General features: G+C 43.6%; 1 protein-coding gene across 1 annotated transcript in view; it reads left to right on the top strand.

The window, feature by feature from the left end:
- The first annotated feature begins 683 nt into the window (after positions 1–683).
- Positions 684–20,049, top strand: part of PCSK2 (proprotein convertase subtilisin/kexin type 2) — a 103,417-nt gene continuing 84,051 nt past the window's right edge. The window contains exon 1 of the mRNA XM_086460844.1: positions 684–857. Within this exon, the coding sequence (XP_086316970.1) occupies positions 684–857 (174 nt within the window). The remainder of the gene's footprint in view (positions 858–20,049) is intronic.

Raw genomic sequence — 20,049 nt, forward strand, 5'->3', positions numbered from 1 at the left:
CCCTTCTGACCCTAGAGCCGACCTGCGTCATGGCTTCTGCTCTGGGGGTTCTGGCTCCACTTGCCACCCCCACCCCCTTCCAGCCCCACGGGAAGGGATTGGGGCGGGTCCATGGCTAGGCTAGGGGTAGGGGGGGCTGCTGCGGGTGCTGAACTACCTGGGGCTGCTGCGTGGTGTACAGGTGTAATTTGGAGGGGGGGGTGGTGTCTGTAGGGGGGGGATTGTGAAAGGTGCGTGAGGCGTTTGGGTGTGAGGTGCGGGTGGAGTATGTAGAGGGGGGTGTAGGGGTGGCGTAAGGGGTGTTGCGAGTGCCGTGGGGGGTGTGTGTGAGCTGCGTGCTGGGGGGGGGGCAGGGGCGATCCTCCTCGCCCATGATTGGCAGCGCGGCAATCTCCCCTCCCGGCTGGTGCTTTCCCTCCGGCCGCCGCTTGAATTAGAGCCGAGGAGGGGCCGGGAATGCAGAGCTGGCACCGCGCACACGCCCGCTCGCTCGCACACACACCCCGGCACTCCGCTGCAGCCCCCCGCAGCCCGGCCGGTCCCCGCCGCCCAGCTCCCCTCCTGCCTCCGCCGGTTTAATATTTTTTTAAATTTTTTTTCCTCCTCCCATCTTTTGGCCGCTTCCCCGCCTCGCCGGCCCCGCGGCGCGGCGGGCTGCTTCCGCGGGCGCGCAGCGCGGGGCCATGCCGGCGGGGCCGCCGCTGCTGCGGGGCGCCCTCCTCCTCCTCCTGCTCTTCCTCGGCGCCCCGGCCCGGGGAGCCGTCTACACCAACCATTTCTTGGTGGAGCTGCACGGCGGGGGCCAGGCGGAGGCCGAGCGGGTGGCGGCGGAGCACGGCTTCGGCGGGGTGCGGAAGGTAAGCCCCCGCGCAGGCTCGGGGGGGTTGGGGCGGTGCGGTGCCCTTCACGTTGGGCTGAGGGCATGCGGCGTCCTCCCGGGAGCATCCCGGCGGCGCGGGGGTGGCCCCCGGCACGGTCCTGCCCGCGACTTACCTGAGGAGAGGGGACGGAGCGGGGCGCGTCCCTGCGTTAACCCCCCCCGTTCCGAGGGGTTTTTAGGAGTAGTAGCGCTAAGAGCCATTGCAAGTGTTCCTCAGCAGCGGCCCAGAAGGATGGTTTTCTTGGACTAGAAAGCAGAGGAGTTTCCCACATGGTAGCTGGGTGCTTTTTGACTTACTACGTAAACATCCTCCAATTGAGCGCCCATCCTGCGGGGCCGGGAGTTGGGGCTGGGCGCAGGAGCGGCGGGGGCCGCCCAGGGCTTCCTGTGAACGGCTGCAATTGAAACTGCTCCGAGCGCTTCAAAAATTATTAAAGCTGCATCTCCATGGAGAAGCTTGCACACAATTTAAATGGAAGATTTTGTAGAGGTTTTGACTCTTTAAGTTTGTGAGGCTGGTGGCTTCTTAATATCCCTGTTGTTCTCGTAGAGGAATGCTACGATGATGATGCCCTTACGCTGATGCAGTTGCTTAATATTAAGCATGCAGGCGATCAGTGCTTATCACTAATGACTGTAAGTTGGGAAACTTCAAGTGCTATTGCAGGCTGTTTTCTCTCCAGAGGTCCCCGGAAATCCGAGGTAGCCACAGTGGCAGGGAGTCTCTTCCCAGCTCCTGGAGACCCCAGCTCCACTGGAAGTCTCTCCCATTCAAATAATAATTAAACTTCCAAATATTTTAGGGTATGGTCAGATCTGGGGCGAAGAGGCTAATAGAGTGTCCTGGTCAATGCAATTCCTGGCAGACTCAATGCCTAGGCATCGCTTGGCTTGGAGGAGCATGGAGGGAAAGCTAGCTGGGAGTGTTGCTGCTGCTTATTTGGGTTTTTTTCTTTCCCTGGTAGTTACGCAATGAAAGCCTGATCCTACTTCCAAGGAAATTAATGAGAATGGTACCCTGAACTTGGATGAGTGAAATGGCTTAAGACCTTGATTAAAAAAAAATAAAGAATATTTAAAAAGTATATGAAGTGAGACTTCCTCCCTCAGGCTGCCTTGTCTCAACTCCAGTGGGATCTCGTTAGAAAAACGAGGACAAGATCATTGCTGCTTTGACCACAGCCGACTCTTGCTGCTGCTAAGATGCTTTTGTTTTGGGCTCATAGCCTTGTCCTGATAGAGACAGAGCCGGGCTGCTGATGCCCTTGGGGAAGGATCCGTTGTGGGGATTAGGTCATGTTACATGCAACTTAGATACGGCTCTTTGGTCAACAGTTTTCCTTTTTATTCCCCTCCTGTTCACACTCCCTCACTCCTATCCTGGGGAATATGTGACTTGATAAGGCCTTATGAGGAGGGAAGCGTACTTTTCTACATAGCTGAATTTCTTATTACTTTTGCTAGGTGCTTTCAAATGATCCTGTGACCCACATAGGGGAGAGATAGGGAGAGAGAGGATTTTGTAGGATGAAAAAATGCAGTGTCTGGACTGTTACGGTCCTTTCCCCTCCACCGTGCCTCTCCCCAGGGTGTCTGAGGCACATTAGGAGACATACAGATTCTTCATGGAAATCAGTCTTGTAGCTCATCTCAGCAGAGAGCTGGAGGGAAGTCCCTCGGGTGTGCGAGAGGAGCATACCAGCTTTCCAGTACATGCTGGGGGGGGCTGTTTCCCGTGGACACTGGTGTCTCCAGGAACGAAGCCGAGCTGTGATGTGATGTGCGTGTGCTCACAGGGCGGGGGGGGGCAGATGGTGGCGGGGGCTCCTGTACCAAGCACATGCTGTCCCAGGAGGTTTCTAGGTTACATCATCCTGGTCCCTGAAAAGCTGGAAAGCCTCCCACCCCTCCTCCACAAATGCAAGAGGAAATAGTACCCTGCTATCTGCAAGGCAGTAATTTTAGGGAATAGGAAAAGTTCATAGGGTTTGGCATTTAGCTGTGTTGGAGGATAATCCCTGAGAGGCTGATGGCAATCTCTGTTCTGCAGGGGAAATCTGTAACTGGGTTTGGGCCACGGTAGTCGGCTGTTAATAAAAGCTTGTGCCTTCTACTCCAATGTCTCTTCAGTACTGCTGAACTGAAGAGTCTCCTAATCTGTTTTGCTATCATCAGGCTTGTCTAGCGTCTCTGCTTACAGTCTGCAGACTCAGCTTTCATGGCGGTAACAACAGCCTAGAAAGTTGAACATGGCCATGTGTGTGTATGGAAACAGAGCTGGTAGTGGTAAACTCTCGGTGGAAAGTACCATGTGTAGATATGCTGTCTAATGAAATATTCAAAAAAAAAACCCCAGAAAAAACCTCAAATTATACCACAAGGAGAAGTGATCTTTGCATTCTTCAATGACACGTACTGTTTGCATATGATGAGTTACTTAATTAAAACAAATCCAGTTACCTTTACCCATATTGGAGAAGAGCTGTTGTCTGAAGATAATTACCTCTATTTCAGCGCAGGGACTTCCCCAGTAGGAGCACAAGGGCAGATTTAGCTTTTTTCTGGGTGTGGGTTTAAGATGTATATGAGGGGGAATTTCTTTTATGCATGCTGTGTATCACAGACCTCTTTTAACGTGACTTTGAGAGCTGAGTTTTAAATTATATATTTTTAGTGCACATGGCTTTTTCCTAATGACAATCTCTGAGCAAGCACATATTACATTTACTTAACAGCAGATTTCTGCAGAAATACAATAGACAGCATTGCCTTGAAGATTAATGTTACGAACTGTGTGATGCACTTTGTAATTGATTCTTTGGCCGTGCTTCCTACCATCGTTCTGAAACCACTACAAGACTTCAGGTGGGCTAAAATGTGTACTTTGAATTCAGTACTTGATGAATTGATTAAGAAGGGCTTGGTACTTAGTGTAAACAGGTGCCTGTGTTTAGGATCCTAACATGAGACAGAGTCTCAAAAACACTGGTCAATTTTTCTTTAACCTTCCCTAAATTAATCCCAAATACAGACCTCTTTGAAACTTTGATTGTGCTCTTTGGGTTTTTTTTAATGTTTGCAGTTTTTCAGTCCATTTGTACCTGCCAAAATTGATTCTATATATTCCTGATGAAACAGATACTTTGATAAAGCGTATTCTTTTCTTGAAATGGTTAGCCTTACCATCTTTGAGCGTTTAGGAGTCATGAGGATGCCCCTCTAATACCTACATGTTAAATTGTGAGAACTGGAAAACAAACAACTTTTTTTTTTTTTTCTCTTCATTTTATTTGCCTCCTGGCATGGTTGCTACCAGTTTACATTTGTTAATGTAGGCTGAAAAAAGCTGCTTTCTGACCTTGCCTTGCAATTTTTAATTAATTTCTAACAAGTGAGTTGGAAGAAGCATTTGGAAAGGGCTCCTAGTTGGAAATTGGAGTTTAGACATCTCTTTCCATTTCATCAACAACACTGAGACTGAGACAATCTACAAAATGCCACCATTCCACTTCTGGTAGCATTGAGGTGAAGGGTTTTAAACAATTAGCATACAGTGGCTTCAGATTTTATAATAAGAACCAAACATGGATTTCAAAACATGGAGAATTTTATGTTCACCAAAGCTGGTCTGTTTTTTTCCTTGATGTATCAACTGATCACCTCTCCCTCTAAATCTTGCAAACCCCAAGGTATCTATCACAGCTGTGACTTTTCTGCTACCCATTTTTGCTTAGGAGGCTGCTGGTTCAGGACCAAGCTTTCTAGAGTTGGCCAGGAATTTCTGGATGAAATGTTGGGAGCTTGGTCTTATTTTTACATTGCATAAATACAGACTTATCAAAAGCAAAACTTAACAGATGAAGCAGCCGGATTTCTTGTTGCAGCAGTCCACTTCTGCATCTAGGCTGAGAGCCTGTGAGGTGGGAGTTGATGTGGTGTGGAAGGCAGACCACAAAGCAGGATAATGGGTTTGCAGCTTTGGGAGCTCTTTGCCAGGATCTGCTTTAAGGTTCCTGAAAATTTCATCCTGGGGTCCACACACTGAAGCCCTGAAAATCCCTTCCTGTGTAGATCAGCCCCTAAATCTGGAGGTGTTTGCCTATATATTTAACGTGCCAGGATATGCTTCTGTGTGCCCAGAATGCACTGTGATGGACAGATGGGATTCTGTTCATGTAAAAAATGCTGGTTGTGGATGTGGGCTTGTACGTGTTTATAGATATGTGTGTTTATATAGGTACATACATTTCATGTTCCTTTTCCCCTAATACCTATGCACGAGGCAATGAAGAAGGGTGAATTCTTAGCCAGGCTCCTGGCTGACCCTGTGTGCATATATGTTAATTAGCCAATTTGTGCACACATGTGGCAGTCCATGCTCTACAGATGAACATGCCTGTGTTGCCTTCGCATGTGCTGCTAACCCAGGCACTCATGAAAGTGTTAGTTCTGGCTAGTTGAAGGCAGCGTGGAGGGTGTAGACGTGTTCCAGAGTGGAAACAGATGCTGAAGCAATGGAGCATCCCATGCAAAGAGCCCGGGTCTCCCTGCATGGGCCCACTGGAATCCAAGGATTTGAGATGAAGCCTCTGACTGCTGTGTTTCCGTCCACTAATACATGTTTAATAATTAATTAGCTTTGTGTTTTATGCTTGCCTAGAGGAAAGGACGTTTGTTTGTAAAAGTAATCTTTTATTATGGAAACAGGAAAGCCTCTTAGAAATGGAAAGTACAATGTAAATTTTTTGAGGAAACCAAGAGCTTGAATTTCCTAGATTTCACTGTTGCAATTTTGTATTACTAGCATAAGGAAAAGTAAATTCCATGCAAATGCTAATAGAGCGACTACTGAGATTTCAATAGGTCATCTCACCATAACAGCGAATACTTCTGTTTCCAAGAGTCTGAGGTGATGTGTTTAAATTAGGGGGAAGAAGCAATTAACTAGCAGGAAAAGTTTGATCCTGCTGTGGGAAGTCAGACGGCTGGGTGGTGATAGAGAACTCCCTTTTCCAGAAAAGCCCTGGAAGAAAATAACTGGGGAGACACAGAGAGCAGCCATCTGTGTTTGGAGGGATTCTTGTCAGCTTCTCACAGGGGGAGGAGCCCAGGCGAATCACTGGGCACAGACTATGAAGTCCCATTTGCTCCTGTTTACACTTGAGAGAAATGTTAGTGGAATTAAATAAGAGTCTTGCTGTGCTTAGGAGAGAGTTTGCCTCGTGTGTGGAAATACTGTATTTCTTTCAAAATGATGGTTTTTTTGGCTTGCCTTTTTTTAATTATTATTTTTCGTTCTGCCTTGGATGCAGAAACAGCCCCATGAGCAAACACTGTACCTGTCTAACTCAGAACAAAAAAAATCCCGTTACTTAAATGTACTTGCTTATGCATGTGAAAGCTGTTAACTATCAACAAGAAGAAGAATGTAAACCACAGGCTCTAGTACATCTCTAACCCAGTTTCTGTAGAGCTAATTCTTTACCAGAGACTCAAACCAGCTGCTTGCTGGCAGTGAGTGTTCTGTTTGAGGTATAAAATAATTACCTTGTTGGATTTTCATAGCATTTATTATTCGAGTGTAAAACAAGAAGGTCAGACTGCCCTGCTATAGATCCCTGCTGTAATTGCTCTATTAGTGTTTTGAATACATGGTGTAGTTCTGTGTCTTGGCAAAACACGTTAAACCTTACCTTACAGATAAGTTTTGTTTTGTTTGCTGAGCTACAGCTCAGTAAACATAAAGATAGAAAATTCTGGGTATTTATAAAGCTGCCTGCATTTATAATTTTGTTTATTCCATATTGCTTGAACTCATTGGCGAAATCAATCATGTGGTAGAGACCCAGGAAATGCGCTGGAAATAATTCTTTTTTCACTTGTTTTTTTTGATGCTGCAGCCCAACTGAGGATATGCAGTTATTTGTTTTCATTTAAATTATATTTAGTTTTGCCAGTGTCAAGGAAAAAATAGAAAGAGAAAACATACAAAGAAGTAAACAGCATTTCCAGAATGCTGTGATCCCAGCACACCAGAACTGAACATGGTGTGCACTAGCCTATCCCCTGCAATCTAGCCTCGAGTGCCTGCCTGATGAAAGCTTGTTGCGATGTGGTGTGAAGGCACCAGGACCAGCTTTCTGCTCCGAGAAGTAGCTCCAGGTCTGAGGGGCTTAAACAGCTGAGGAGCATCAGTGCTCAAAGCATGGATGCCGGTGGGTGTTCCCTGCTCTTTTCCCCACCTTGCAAAAGCTGGTGGAGCAGGAGCAGCTCACCCAGGCTCCTCTCTGCCAGAGGCTGCCTGCACACCACCAGACCGAAGCCAGCCTCCCAGGCCAGCACTTTTAGGATGGCATGGTGCCATAGAAACCAGAAGTCTCTGGCGATCCCCTGATTTGTTTCCTGGAGCCCCTGCTCTGGAGAGTACTTGTGAGGTGAGGGAACTACTGGCAGATCCACAAGTTCTTTGTTGACATTTTGTGGCAGGAAACAGCCTGTTGCCCTATACTGTGTCTCCTAATCCTGGTGATGCTCCTTTTGCTAGTTGTGTGAAATCCCTTCAAAGTATTGCATTGAGTGACTTCAGGTCCCCAGGTTATTTTTCTCCTTTGCGTAAAAGAATTGTGGTGGCATGCAGAGATTCCTGTGCTGTGCAGCTGAGGTTCAGGATTTGTGCCAGGAGAGACAGGAAAGTATATAGGCAACAAATCTCTGCCTTTGTTTACTTCACTTCAAGTCCACCAGTTCCTTAGCTATTTTGGACCTGTGCTATGGAGTTTATAGTCAAAGGTGTTATAGAATCATTTAGGTTGGAACAGATCTTTAAGATCAAGTCCAACTGTTAATCCAGCACTGCCAAGTCCACCACTAAACCGTGTCCCTAAGCACCACATCTACACATCTTTTAAATGCCTCCAGGGATGGTAATGCCACCACTTCCCTGGGCAGCCTGTTGCAGTGCTTGACAACCCTTTCAGTTTCAAAATTTTTGCTAATGTCTGATCTGAACCTCCCCTGGTGCAACTTGAGGCCTTTTTCTCTTGTCCTATTGCTTGTTACTTGGGAGAAGAGACCGACCCCCACCTCACTACAACCTCCTCTCAGGTAGTTGTAGAGAGCAATAAAGTCTCCCCTCAGCCTCCTTTTCTCCAGACTAAACAACCCCAGTTCACTCAGCTGCTCCTCACAGGACTTGTTCTCCAGACCCTTCACCAGCTTCGTTGCCCTTCTCTGGACACACTCCAGCACCTCAGTGTCCTTCTTGCAGTGAGGGGCCCAAAACTGCACACACCAATGCAGGTGCAGCCTCACCAGTGCTGAGTACAGGGGCACGATCACCTCCCTACTCCTGCTGGCCACACCATTTCTGATACAGCCAGGATGCTGTTGGCCTTCTTGGCCACCTGGGCACACTGCTGGCTCACGTTCAGCCAGCTGTTGACCAGCACCCTCAGGTCCTTTTCTGCTCAGCAGCTTTCCAGCCACTCGTCCCCAAGCCTGTAGTGCTGCGTGGGGTTGTTGTGACTGAAGTGCAGGACCCGGCACTTGGCCTTGTTGAACCTCATAGCATTGGCCTCAGCCCATTGATCCAGCCTGTCCAGGTCCCTCTGCAGAGCCTTCCTGCCCTCAAGCAGATCAACACTCCTGCCCAACTTGGTGTCATCTGCAAATTTACTAAGGGTGCACTCTGTCCCCTTGTCCAAGTCCTTGATAAAGATATCAAATAGAACTGGCCCGAATACCAACCTAATATTATTTTAATATCAGCAGTAGATAAACAAAGATCATTAGTATGGTCCTGCTGTCAGTCCTGGATCTCCTTCCTTCTGCCCAGATAGCTTTCTTGCAGATGAATTTAAAGCTATTTCTGAACTCAGCAACATACAGGTATATTAATTGCCTATGTGTGTTTGAACCTTGGGATCCAATACGCTGTGTCTGTGGCCTACATGAAGCCCTTATTTCTCTGTAGGTTTTTCAGGTATTGAAAGCAGTCTGAGGGCCATTTCTAAGAGACAATGTGGTTATGTATTGCTGTTAACGTACACCGAAGTTGAATTTGTCCCCTGACCTTAGATTGCAGAGCTGTGCAGCAAAAGGATAACTATTTTTGTAATAGTACCCTGTCCTGAAGACTTGGTTTTTGATATCAAGCCAGAAGGACAGATCCTATTGCTATGCCCACAACCAGACCCAGATGGTTTAGGTTACTGCAAATGAGGTACAACATTTTGTTTCTAGCTTGGGAGTTCAAATTCAGATTAAAACTCTAGACCAAAATAAATTGTCAGTTCACTCCCAGCATGAAGTGCTTCCATCTGAGAATCCTTGGTATTTGTTTGTTAGCAAGCAAGTGATCCCAGAAACTGACTGTGCTGCTAGGCTTGGATCCTTCAGAAAAGCACTGAGGTGCTTGAATTTATGTCATCTTCTAGGAGATCCAACCATTGTGTGAAGGTGGAAGATAGCCTTCTATCCTTCTCACAAAATATGACAGGTGACAAGATGTAACACCCTATCCACTTTTAGAAAACTTTTACTGATGTGACTATACTGATGTGGTTAAAATGTGAAAACAAACCCAATTGCAGCGCTGTTACTATCAGTGTAGGAGTACTAACATGTTTAACTCATTCGAAGTCGGAACAGCATTAGCAGAAATTTCATTTAAACTAGAACTTTCACCAGTAAGACCATGTTGATTTAAAAAACAAACCAAAACAAACCCAACAATGACAAAACAAGCAAAGAGCGACCATCAGACTTCTTGGAATGGTTGTATTGATAATAATTCACAGTGTGTATCTAAGTAGAAGTTTGCATGTGACCCTTTCCCTCATCCATCTATGGAATTATTCCAATTGAAATTAATCTATGCAACTCAAGTTTCAAATGCTTGTAATAAAGTATTTACTAAGTAGTTGCTGAAGCATGTATATAGTTTATTTGGTAGATAGCTTCAGTTAGTAAGTCCTGAGAAATGTCCATGCTCATGGAAAGTTCTGTGATCTGGAAATCAAGCTAAAGTGCTAAAATAAATGGTAAATTCTGCCAGTTCTTATTAAAATACTATAACTGGGAAACCCTCCTGTGCAGTTCCAGTCTGTAGCATTGGGGGCTAGTTTCTGTGAGAGCTGTAGTAACAAACTCAGTGCTGTGGTTAACGGATCGAAGATTTACCTTTGTCCTGTAATGCTATCCTAGTCATCAGAAACCCTGTTCTTTTTTTCTTTTTCTTTCAACTTTTTCAAATAATTAAATGGGTCAGGTCTCTACAGGGTGCTGGCTGCATGGTGGCTATAAATATTGCAGTGAGCAGCCCAGAGCTTCCATCCGTCACTGGCCTCTGGTGGGAGGAAGCCGAACTGCTTGACTATTTGTTAAAGACAGGATTTCTCTAAGTAACCTGAAGCAGTCTGGTGTGTTGCTCTTGTAAATCAAGGCAAGCTCTACATTTAACTCTCATAAGTTCATTGAAAAAGCTAACCCTATACTACTGAAATGGAGATTTAATTTCAGCTCAGCGGTCCTGGGCCATGCTTTTGGACAGAGCGCACTGGCCCAGAGAGAGCTGAATTTGGTGTTGTGTGAAATTCTGCATGGCTACCACACACAGTTTATCAGCCAGCATGAAATCCAATTTGGTCATGGATTTATGACAGCAGCTCAAAAGTCTAACTCAGCTGAACACTGGCTGTGTTCAGCAAGTAGTGGGATGTTGGACCTGAAAATGGAAATTATGAGCTAGCCTAGTTTTACCATTTATATACTGGGATTATAAACAAATAAATTAGGTAGTGCTAGCTTTAGTTTACTCACTCAAGGAGTGAACTGGGATGTAATGTTCTTTGTCATGTATCACCTACCTTCTCAAACAAAACTTCTGTGTAGGTGTTATGTTCTTAACTTCTTTGTCCACAGAAAGCAAATGGAAAGAGTGACCTCAGTGTTTACATCAAACCAGTCAGCAAGTGTGTCCCAGATGCTCATGACTGAACTAGATTATTTGCTTACCTGATGAGTAAAAGGGTAATATGTCAGAGCTGCTTTCTCCTAGAGTATAGAGCCAAACTGTGAAAACCTGAAACCCAACAAATATGTATTTCGTTTTTATTATTATGTAGAGGAACTGGTACTGTTATTGGACAGGCGTTGGATATCAAACTAGAGCCAAACAGGTGAATCTCTTCCTTATATGTGTTGTAAAAGAGGTGGGATATAGCATCCCCTCTCCTGATGTCAGAGGATCCTCCTGTCTGCTTATTCACTCTTTATGAAACACCAGTGAAACGGAGTGTTTTTCTGAAATCCGCTCTATGCGTGAACATTGTCTATGTCACACACTATGCAACACGGAGTGCAGCAGAAGCTTTGGTTTAAGGCTTTTAGCTGCAGCCAAGATATGGTGGATTAGCTCTAACTATGACTGGTGGATTCCCATTGGTCCCACAGGGACCTTATGCTTTCCTGTGTCAATTAATTTTAGAAATGTGTGTCAACTAAATTTAGTGATTTAAAAGTTACTCTGAACCAATTGTAAAGTGGAATTATCAGTTCTAAATTTGAGTGAAAAATCAGAACCTGAACATATTTGCAGGTTTGAACAAATGGATTGTTAGCATTGGTGGAACGACAGTTGTGGATCAGGACATTATCTGAGTTTTGGTTTTTGCAGTATTTCAGTTTATTACTTTTTACATTCCCATTTAAATCCCAAAACTTCACAGGCAAATATACTTTTAACTGTAAAACCATTCAATTTCTCCTCCAATTCAGATATAGTTTGAAGTAAAAACCAGACAAAATAGCAAGTGGATTTTTTTCCTCTTTCTTTCTGATAGGAATTATAACACTCAATTTCATTTTGTAAAACCCCTTTTTTTTCCCTTCTAATCAATGTTTCGTATTTACATTAAATATATTTTACCTTGGTAAGGAAACGAGTTTTCCAGGCTCTAAAGACTGAAATATGCTGAGTGATTATTTAAAAACCTACATTTGCCTTGCTTGACTGATGTAGTAAAAGCAAGATAACGTATCAGCACGTGCTGGATTGACCACACTTTCTGCTGGCAATAAACTTCTGTCATTTATTAATTGGTATTAACAAGCAGTAAAAAGATTTCACAGCTACTTGAAAGGTTAGTGAGGTAGGTCCTGGGAGGAAGGGACAGAGGTCATGATGCTCTTTTCTTTCCTTTCTCATCATCGTTGCTAACATCGAGGCAGATTTGGGTCATCCTTTTCCTTCCATCTGATACGGAGCTCTTGAACCCACTCATAGCAGTTAGTCTCTGTTGTGAAGTGACAGTTGTAATGCTGTATACTGGAAGCAAGAGAAACTCTCTCCGGTTCGTGACAGCGTAAGCAGTAGAAGAATTTGTCTCTGAACTGGCCTTGTAATAGTGGGGATTAATGTCCATGACTTTCTCTTAGCAGAGTCAAGCAACTTTACAAAAATAAAGAAAACAGCAGTGCCCCCAAAATGTCTCTTTTCCTTGGGCCTACTGAAAGTGTTTTTCTTAAAGCTTCCTTGCCTGCTCTCTTCAAGCCTCTTATCTTAAATTTTTTTTAAAAAAAGAAGCAACAGTATGTCCCCCTGCCCACCCTGTACTTTAATGTCACTGTTTTGTCTCTAATTGTTACCCATTAGCTTCTCTCCCATAAAGCACATATTTTTCTCCAGGAATTGACTGCTTCTCTTGGAACTGGAAGACTTGTTCAGCGTGGTCTAACAACAGAAATCTCCATGTGAAGCACTTTGTGTCAGCTATTGCTTGGCAGCCTAGCATTAAACAGACTTGGAGAAAAAAGGGAAAGAATAAAGGTTTTGAATAGAAAGAAAACTACAGACCTTCCTTAAGCGTTGGTAAGGGCTAGGATCTTTGCATTAGTGCAATTCACCTTTTCTGTGCTTTCTTGAGTAGCTCTTGTCAGTAACCAACTCATTTTGGTCTGAGCTGCTTTTATAGCACTACTTCATTAGACCTTGAGTTCATGATGTTTTTGGTGCTACATTAGCTGAGCACTTGCACACATGTTTATGTCCTACCCTCTTTGCTACGTGGATGTAGATTTAAAAATAATGCTGAAGTGCTCTGCTGAAATGTCAGGGAGTAGCCATGTCTTGCCCCCTCTCCATCCTTAAGATACAAGTATCAGTAATTTTTGGCTGGGGCACGCTATATCTTAATGCTGTTTTAAAAAGGGCAAACTTTATCTCATGGCTTTTATCTCAGTGTTTTTAGAGCTGATGTGACACCAGGTTCCAGTGTTACAACCTGTTTGGTTACATGCTTAAAAGGGGAGCTGGGTGGTAGATCAGGAACGAGGCAAAGCAGCCTTTGTTAGCAGTGCTAATTGCTGTCAGCAGTATTGATCCAGCTTAGAAGTGTACCATGGTCACTTGAATTTGCAGACTCTAACTAAATTGAGCTATTTCTTATGAGTTTTCCCTAAGGCAGATGTACTGATATGAAGAAATTTCCATCATGTATTATTTAAACATATTAAAATATTTACCAAATACCTCTTGCTAAAGAGGTACCTGATTACATACATATATACATGTAGATATACCTGTTAATATATGTTGACAATGGCACTTGGCATTTTATAGTTACAGTTTTACAGCACAGTCTATAATGCTATGCAAACATTCATTAAATTAATCCTATCAATAAATAAAATAAGTAAACAAGTACTTATTAGACTACGTCGTTTTACATGCAAGGCAACTGAAACAAGAATATTACAGCTGTAATTACCTGAGATTCTTATAATATTAATAGGCACTGGAGTTACCCAGCATCTCTGAAGGTGCTGAAACTCATGTCGTGTGAATTTGAGTCCTGGCACTGTCCTATAGCAGGGTGCTACCATGTGAAGAAGCAGCAGAGAGGGGAAAAAGTGAATGAAACGGTCCTGGATAGAATGATCTTGGCGAGAAGGTCATTTGAGGTGTGAAAACTTTCACAGAAAATTATCTCCGTGGGAGACATCTGAAAACATAGAGGTGCCTTGAAAGGGTGGCACAATACCCAGAGGAGCCCCATTGCTCCAAGCAGGAGACAGGCACTTACAGCAAAAATTTTGTTTGCCTTTGGTATTAAATATAGAGCTGGCAAAGCCACTTTTGGGATACCATCCTTTTTCCCCTTTTATTCTTAAAGCACTGACTGTCACAGGCTAAATGAACTACCGGTAATTAACTAGGTCAGGTGCTGACTGGCTTTCTGGCTCTCATGTCACTTACACTGCCCAGTTGAGGAACAATTCCTTGAAGTCACTACTAACATTCATGCATTTAGCTCTGGGGCCCCCAGCATAAGAAGGCCGTGGACCTGTTGGAGCAAGTCCAGAGGAGGGCCATGAAAATGATCAGGGGGCTGGAGCACCTCCTTTATGAGGACAGGCTGAGAGAGTTGGGGTTGTTCAGCCTGGAGAAGAGAAGGCTGCAGGGAGACCATATCGTGGCCTTCCAGTACCTAAAGGGGACTACAGGAAAACTGGAGAGGGACTTTGTAGTGATAGGACAAGGGGTAACGGGTTTAAACTGAAAGAGGGCAGATTTAGATTAGATGTAAGGAAGAATTTCTTCACTGTGAGCGTGGTGAGGCACTAGAATGGGTTGCCAAGAGAAGCTGTGGCTGCCACCTCCCTGGAAGTGTTCAAGGCCAGGTAGGATAGGGCTTGGAGCAACCTGGTCTAGCAGGAGGTGTCCCTGCCCATGGCAGGGGGTTGGAACTAGGTGATCTTTAAGGTTCAACCCAAATCATTCTATGATTCTGTGAACATGAGCAAGTTAGGAAAGTTAAGTCTAGGGGCAAGTGCCCCTAAAGAATATCTGGGATCTAATTTCTGTTTGTCTTTTTCTGGGGTTTTTTTGTGTGTTTTTTTTTGAGGGGACTTTTGGGGGAAAGGGTTGGGTTTTTTTTGGTTTTCAGGTTTGTTGTTTGGTTGGTTGGTTGGTTTTTTAACAGGATGAATAACATTCACCTGAATTGTGGAAAAATTTCATTTTGTGCTACTGATAGCTGTTTTAGGAAAATTCAATTGATTCAACTTTTGATGGAATCGTATTTACTTTATTATTCTAAATGATTTCTATGTTTATCTGTTTTCTGTGTGGTTCTTATGGAGCTGTGTAGCTGAGTGATTGGAGGGGGCTGTCTCATTTTCCCAGTGGGCATTTGTTGCTGCTAAAAATGACAACACGACTGTTAGATGCTCACAGTGACTTTTCTGGGTACTGAACTCCAGGATTCTTCCTAGTGCTCAAGGCTTGGCTGAGGTGCTCTTCTTGCAGGATCCTCAGCATCTCTGTAAGAGGACATAATGATGATTGCTAAGCCTTCACTTCAGGCTGTCAGTCAAACAGTAACAATCCTGTAGTAAATCCAAGTAAGTAACTCTAGGTAATGACAATCTGGATTAATCCAGACAGTCCAATGTGAGAGCTAGCATATAAGAAAGAACATTCTCCTTTTCTCCAAATCTGGAAAGTACCCTGCTTTCGACAGTGCATGTGATGGAATTGATAATGAGTTTTATGATTACTGGGGAATAACAGATAAAACTCTCTAAAATGCACAGATCCATTCACGTAAACTAGAATAACTCTTTTAAAAGCCTCGGATGGCTTCTCTAATTCACTGATGAAACTATCAGCAAATCCACAATCTTGTCACTGATGACTTATATGACTGTTAGGTGCTTGCAGGATGAAGCTCTTCAGTGACAAACTTAACAGCAATATAAATACTGTAAAATGTTAAACCTGTATGATTCATTCAATTGCAAATCAAATTCCAAATATTGCAAACTTGAAACCAAACCAATGGAGCAGTGTTTTGTAAGCGCTTAGAAGCACTGTGTGTGATAATGTAAGAACAAAACTGATGAGAAAATGAAAACTAGACATTTAACATCAGAATTGATCTACCTGAAAATGCACAGTTGTGCTCCTCTTACGGTCTCTGCAGTGAAAGAGCTGCTTCTGGGCCTCAGCTCGGCTCATTTTAACATGGCCACCTAAAATAAGTCAGATGAATCATGATCTGAAAGTGCCTTTTTTTTTTTTGCCATGAGTTGTATGGGGAGCTCAGATGAATTCAACATGGACATGTAAGCTTAATAGCGGTCCACAACTGGTTGCATTTCTTCCGTTTACTTCCCTGTATTTACTAAACCCCTCATGTCTGGCTGTTGGGAAGACTCTTTAACCTTGTGGTTGCTGCATGCAAGAGGGACTAGACAAAAGGCTTTGTTTTATCCTTTTGGATAAAATAAAATCCAAAGGCATATATTCTGCAAAGTCTTTAGATATCACATTTGACTTTACACTGTTTCTAGAGGAAAAGACATTTCACTGTAGGGGTGAGGGAACCTTTTAGAAACCATTGGAAACTACTGCTGCTGTCTTGAGAAAGACTTTGTAGACTTTCTGAGCAAGGTTGCCCTGTTCTTACAGGATAACCAATATCCTAAATAACAATAACAGGTAGCCTTGTTACCAAGTGTACTACGATATTTCCATTGACTTCTGGATCTCTCAACGAAGTAGTCACAATCCTTTCTTGTTACCACATTCCTTTTTCCCCTTAAGAAGTGGTTGGATAAGTATATGAAACAGAGCTGAAAACATATGTAGCTACCTAAGTCAGGCATTTTTGGGTTGTCTTGTAGGAGGAATGTTGTACTGTGTGTTAATCAGTTGATATCACAAGGTTCATCTTGTGATGATGTTTTAATATGAGATTTACATTGTGGGAGTGTTAAAGCTGTGGCTAACACCTCTATCTGCCAGATTTGCCAAGGTAAGCAGATTAGACTTTGGTGAAGGCAGCTAAATAAGACACAGGTGCAATGAGAAATAAGCCAGGAAGAATAAGCCAGGAAGACTGAGTCATAACACTCAGACCTAGACCTGACTGTGCTAGTCTTCAGGGCTTTTTGGAGCTTGTGTGGATCCTTATGCTGAGCTTTCAGAGTAATTATAGCACACTAATGAGAAAGTGTGAAATCCTTGCCTGGGGCCATGGGGACACAGTGGACTGGATTTCATGTTGGGTAAGGTCTGGCACAGCTTTAGTCCTCTGTGCTATTTCACGTTTCTCCCCCAATGTTTGAATTAATCCTTTCTTGTTCGTGCTTTGTTCTGTGTTATTTCGATGCCTGGGGCTGCCTGTGTTTCTAGCTGGCTCTACTCTTACATGGCCCTCGTCGCTATAGTGAGTGAGTGCCTTTGACTTCAGACTTGGCTCCCATTTGTGTGTTTAAAAGTGAAATGATTTCTAATGCTAATTGGGGTGAGGGAAAATGAGAGAAAGAGAGTTAAAAATTCATATTGAATATTTATAAGCATTCTCAGTGCATTTGGTGAAACTGGGATGAAAAGGTTTCTAAAAGGTTTCTAATTTCTGCTGGGAGGCACTTTGTTGTGTGCTATAATGGCAACTGAAAGAGTGAGGCCTGTGGGGCCCTTGAAGGCTCCAAATACATTTACTCATGCCAGGTTTAGGTTGTATTTTCTGTTGGTGTAATCACCGAGCAGTAATGGGATGAAAGAGCTCACCTGTGCAGATTTATGGCCCCTTTTAAAGTCAGGAGCTGTGCTAGGGCTCTGGGGGGGAAAGATGTTTTGTGTTATACTTTTCTTAAATGATTTTTTTTCTTCTTTAATTTGGGTGATGGGTATTGGGTTTTTTTCCAGATAAAGGGTTTCTGTAGCACCAGTGTTTGTTTGAACCCTCGCATGCCTGGTCGCATATTCATACTAAGGCAGGATAGGAGACCTGAGGAGGGTCTTTGTCAGCCTGGCTGATTGAGGGCTTCCTGTGAATCTCGTTCACTGACAGATAGATTTATGCTCATTTTTGGTGATGATCAAAGAAGGCAACCCTGGGTAACTTGTTGTGAATCACCTTTTGCTTCTATTTTAAATGATTTTGTTCAAAAGAAGTTAGTATGGACTGCTGTCTTCGTTGGTAACTTGGGAGAGGAACCTTAACAATAGGTTCGAGTAAGCTGGTTTTAGAAGACTACAGTATCAGGGAGAAATAATTGGAAATGATGCACAAAAGCTAGCAGTGTGCTGTAGGGATGCTGCATTATGTGATACAGCATGTGAGGCTGCATGGGAAGAGTGGGAAGAGATCAGTCCCATTAAAATAGGAGGGAGCCATGTGATCTGTTCTTAAGCTTTCTGTGGGCACCTTAATTTGCTTGTGAGATGATGTACATAGAGCCCTGAAGTGAGTTGGTAAAATTTGATGATAGAGATAAGCCTTGGAACTGAGGTTCCTCTTTATTTTGTGTTATATGTGTCAACTCTTAAAACTAGTGACAGACTGTGGATGCTGGACTTCTCACTGAGTGCCAGTGGCCCCTGTGCTGCTGTTTTAGAATGAGGAACGGTGCCTGAATTTAGGCTTTCTGTGGCTTCTTTTCTTTAAACCCCTGGACAATTTTGCAGCTGATATTGATATCCTTTGCTTTCAGAGGGGCAAAGCTACATCTGGTGCCACCATATATGTTGTCCAAACCAAGACAAAAAAAGAAGGGCAGTATGTTTTTCTCTGCAAAGTAGACAAAATGGAATGGGAGCCATCAGCTCCAAGGGAGCTATGTGTGCTGCCCCATCTGAGGAGCAGGCTACGTTATACCTGATTTTTCCTTCTTGGAGCAGATCAGTCAGTAGTTGAGGGATCAGCAGTAGGCTGTGTCTTTTCTTTTTATTCTTCCTTCTCCCTTTCAATACCAGGGAATGACCACCCAGAAGCCTGGCAGGAGAGAACTGTAGCTGCCTATTTTCAGCCTTTCTTCCTGGGACTGGCATCTAGGGCAGCACAAAGTAAATTTCTTGCTCTCTCTTCTTAGAATCGTAGAGTCACAGAACAGTTTCGGTTGGAAGAGACCTTCAGGATGATTGTCAGATGTAAGGAGGAGAGTGCAGAAAGGCTGGGAACCATGAATTTAACTTACTTATTTTTATTTCAATAATAATTTCACCTGGCCTTCTCTGGTGGAGCGGTAGTCTGAGAACAGTCAAGGTACCTCAGTCAGAGGTATCGGTGCTAAAACTGTGCATGATACGCTTGAAGCGTGAAGTGTTTCCTGCTTCCTCCAATACCAAACAGTACATCCTACCCATTTTGCTTTCTAGATAAGGCTCTTCCATTTAAAGAGTTTTCCTTTCCTCTGTTTACTGAACACTGAATTTTTAGAAGTTATTTTCCACATGCTTTTCAGGAAGGAGATTAAAGAGGATTTCGTCTTTATTTTAGACAGTATTGTTAATAACCGCAGCGAGGTTGCAAATCTGAGGAAAAGGAGAGTCAGGTTGATATATAAGGTTTTGTTCTACTTGCTGTGTTGTATTAGTGATTCTGGTTTTGCTTGTATGCATTTTTCCCCAGTAATTTTTTACAAATATTGCAAGTAATGAAATGCCTGTAATTTCTAAGATTCTCAGAGTCCTGCTTTGTATTGGACTGTATTTATACATCAAAGCAATAGCAGACCCATTTCTAACTATAAATAATCCTCCTCACTTGAATGTTCAAGTGCTTTCCACTAATTCGTTATCTTATATAATTGCTAATTTTTCTCTGAGGGCAGGAAGCTTTGCTTCTTCTATCTTACAGAAAGAACCTGAGCCACCAGGCTGAGTGCATTATTCCTCTCTTACATGCAGAGCCTGCTGCTGCCGAAATAGGGATTTTACTCAAATATGATTCCAGCTTTACAACAATAATATTACAGAGTAGCTACTGCTGGTGACACTTTGGAGATTTTTATGTACAGGAGCCCTTCTGTTTCCATTTCACTTTATTACATGCACTGTGCATTTCGCTATTTGCTATTGTGCTCTAGCTCCAAATCAGAGTAGACCTCCTGGAGAAGCTAATAGCGGGAATGTAAACCCTGCTGGGAGCTACCTGCGTCTTGCCGTTTGGTCGCTGCGGAGGAGTTACTGACTCCATAGCAGGAGTTCATCAAAATGGGAGCACTTCAGTGGTTGCTTGTGGTATTCACAGATCTCAATGTGGAATCCTCATCGAAGTGTGCAACATTTTAGCCCTTTGCTGGCGTCTGACTTCTGTGTGTACATTCATTAATTTTAAGGATTTACTGAAGAGTTTAGATTCTTCCTGCAAGTTGCTTGG

Source organism: Leptosomus discolor, chromosome 2, assembly GCF_034619465.1.
Source record: "Leptosomus discolor isolate bLepDis1 chromosome 2, bLepDis1.hap2, whole genome shotgun sequence".
Lineage (NCBI taxonomy): Eukaryota > Metazoa > Chordata > Aves > Leptosomiformes > Leptosomidae > Leptosomus > Leptosomus discolor.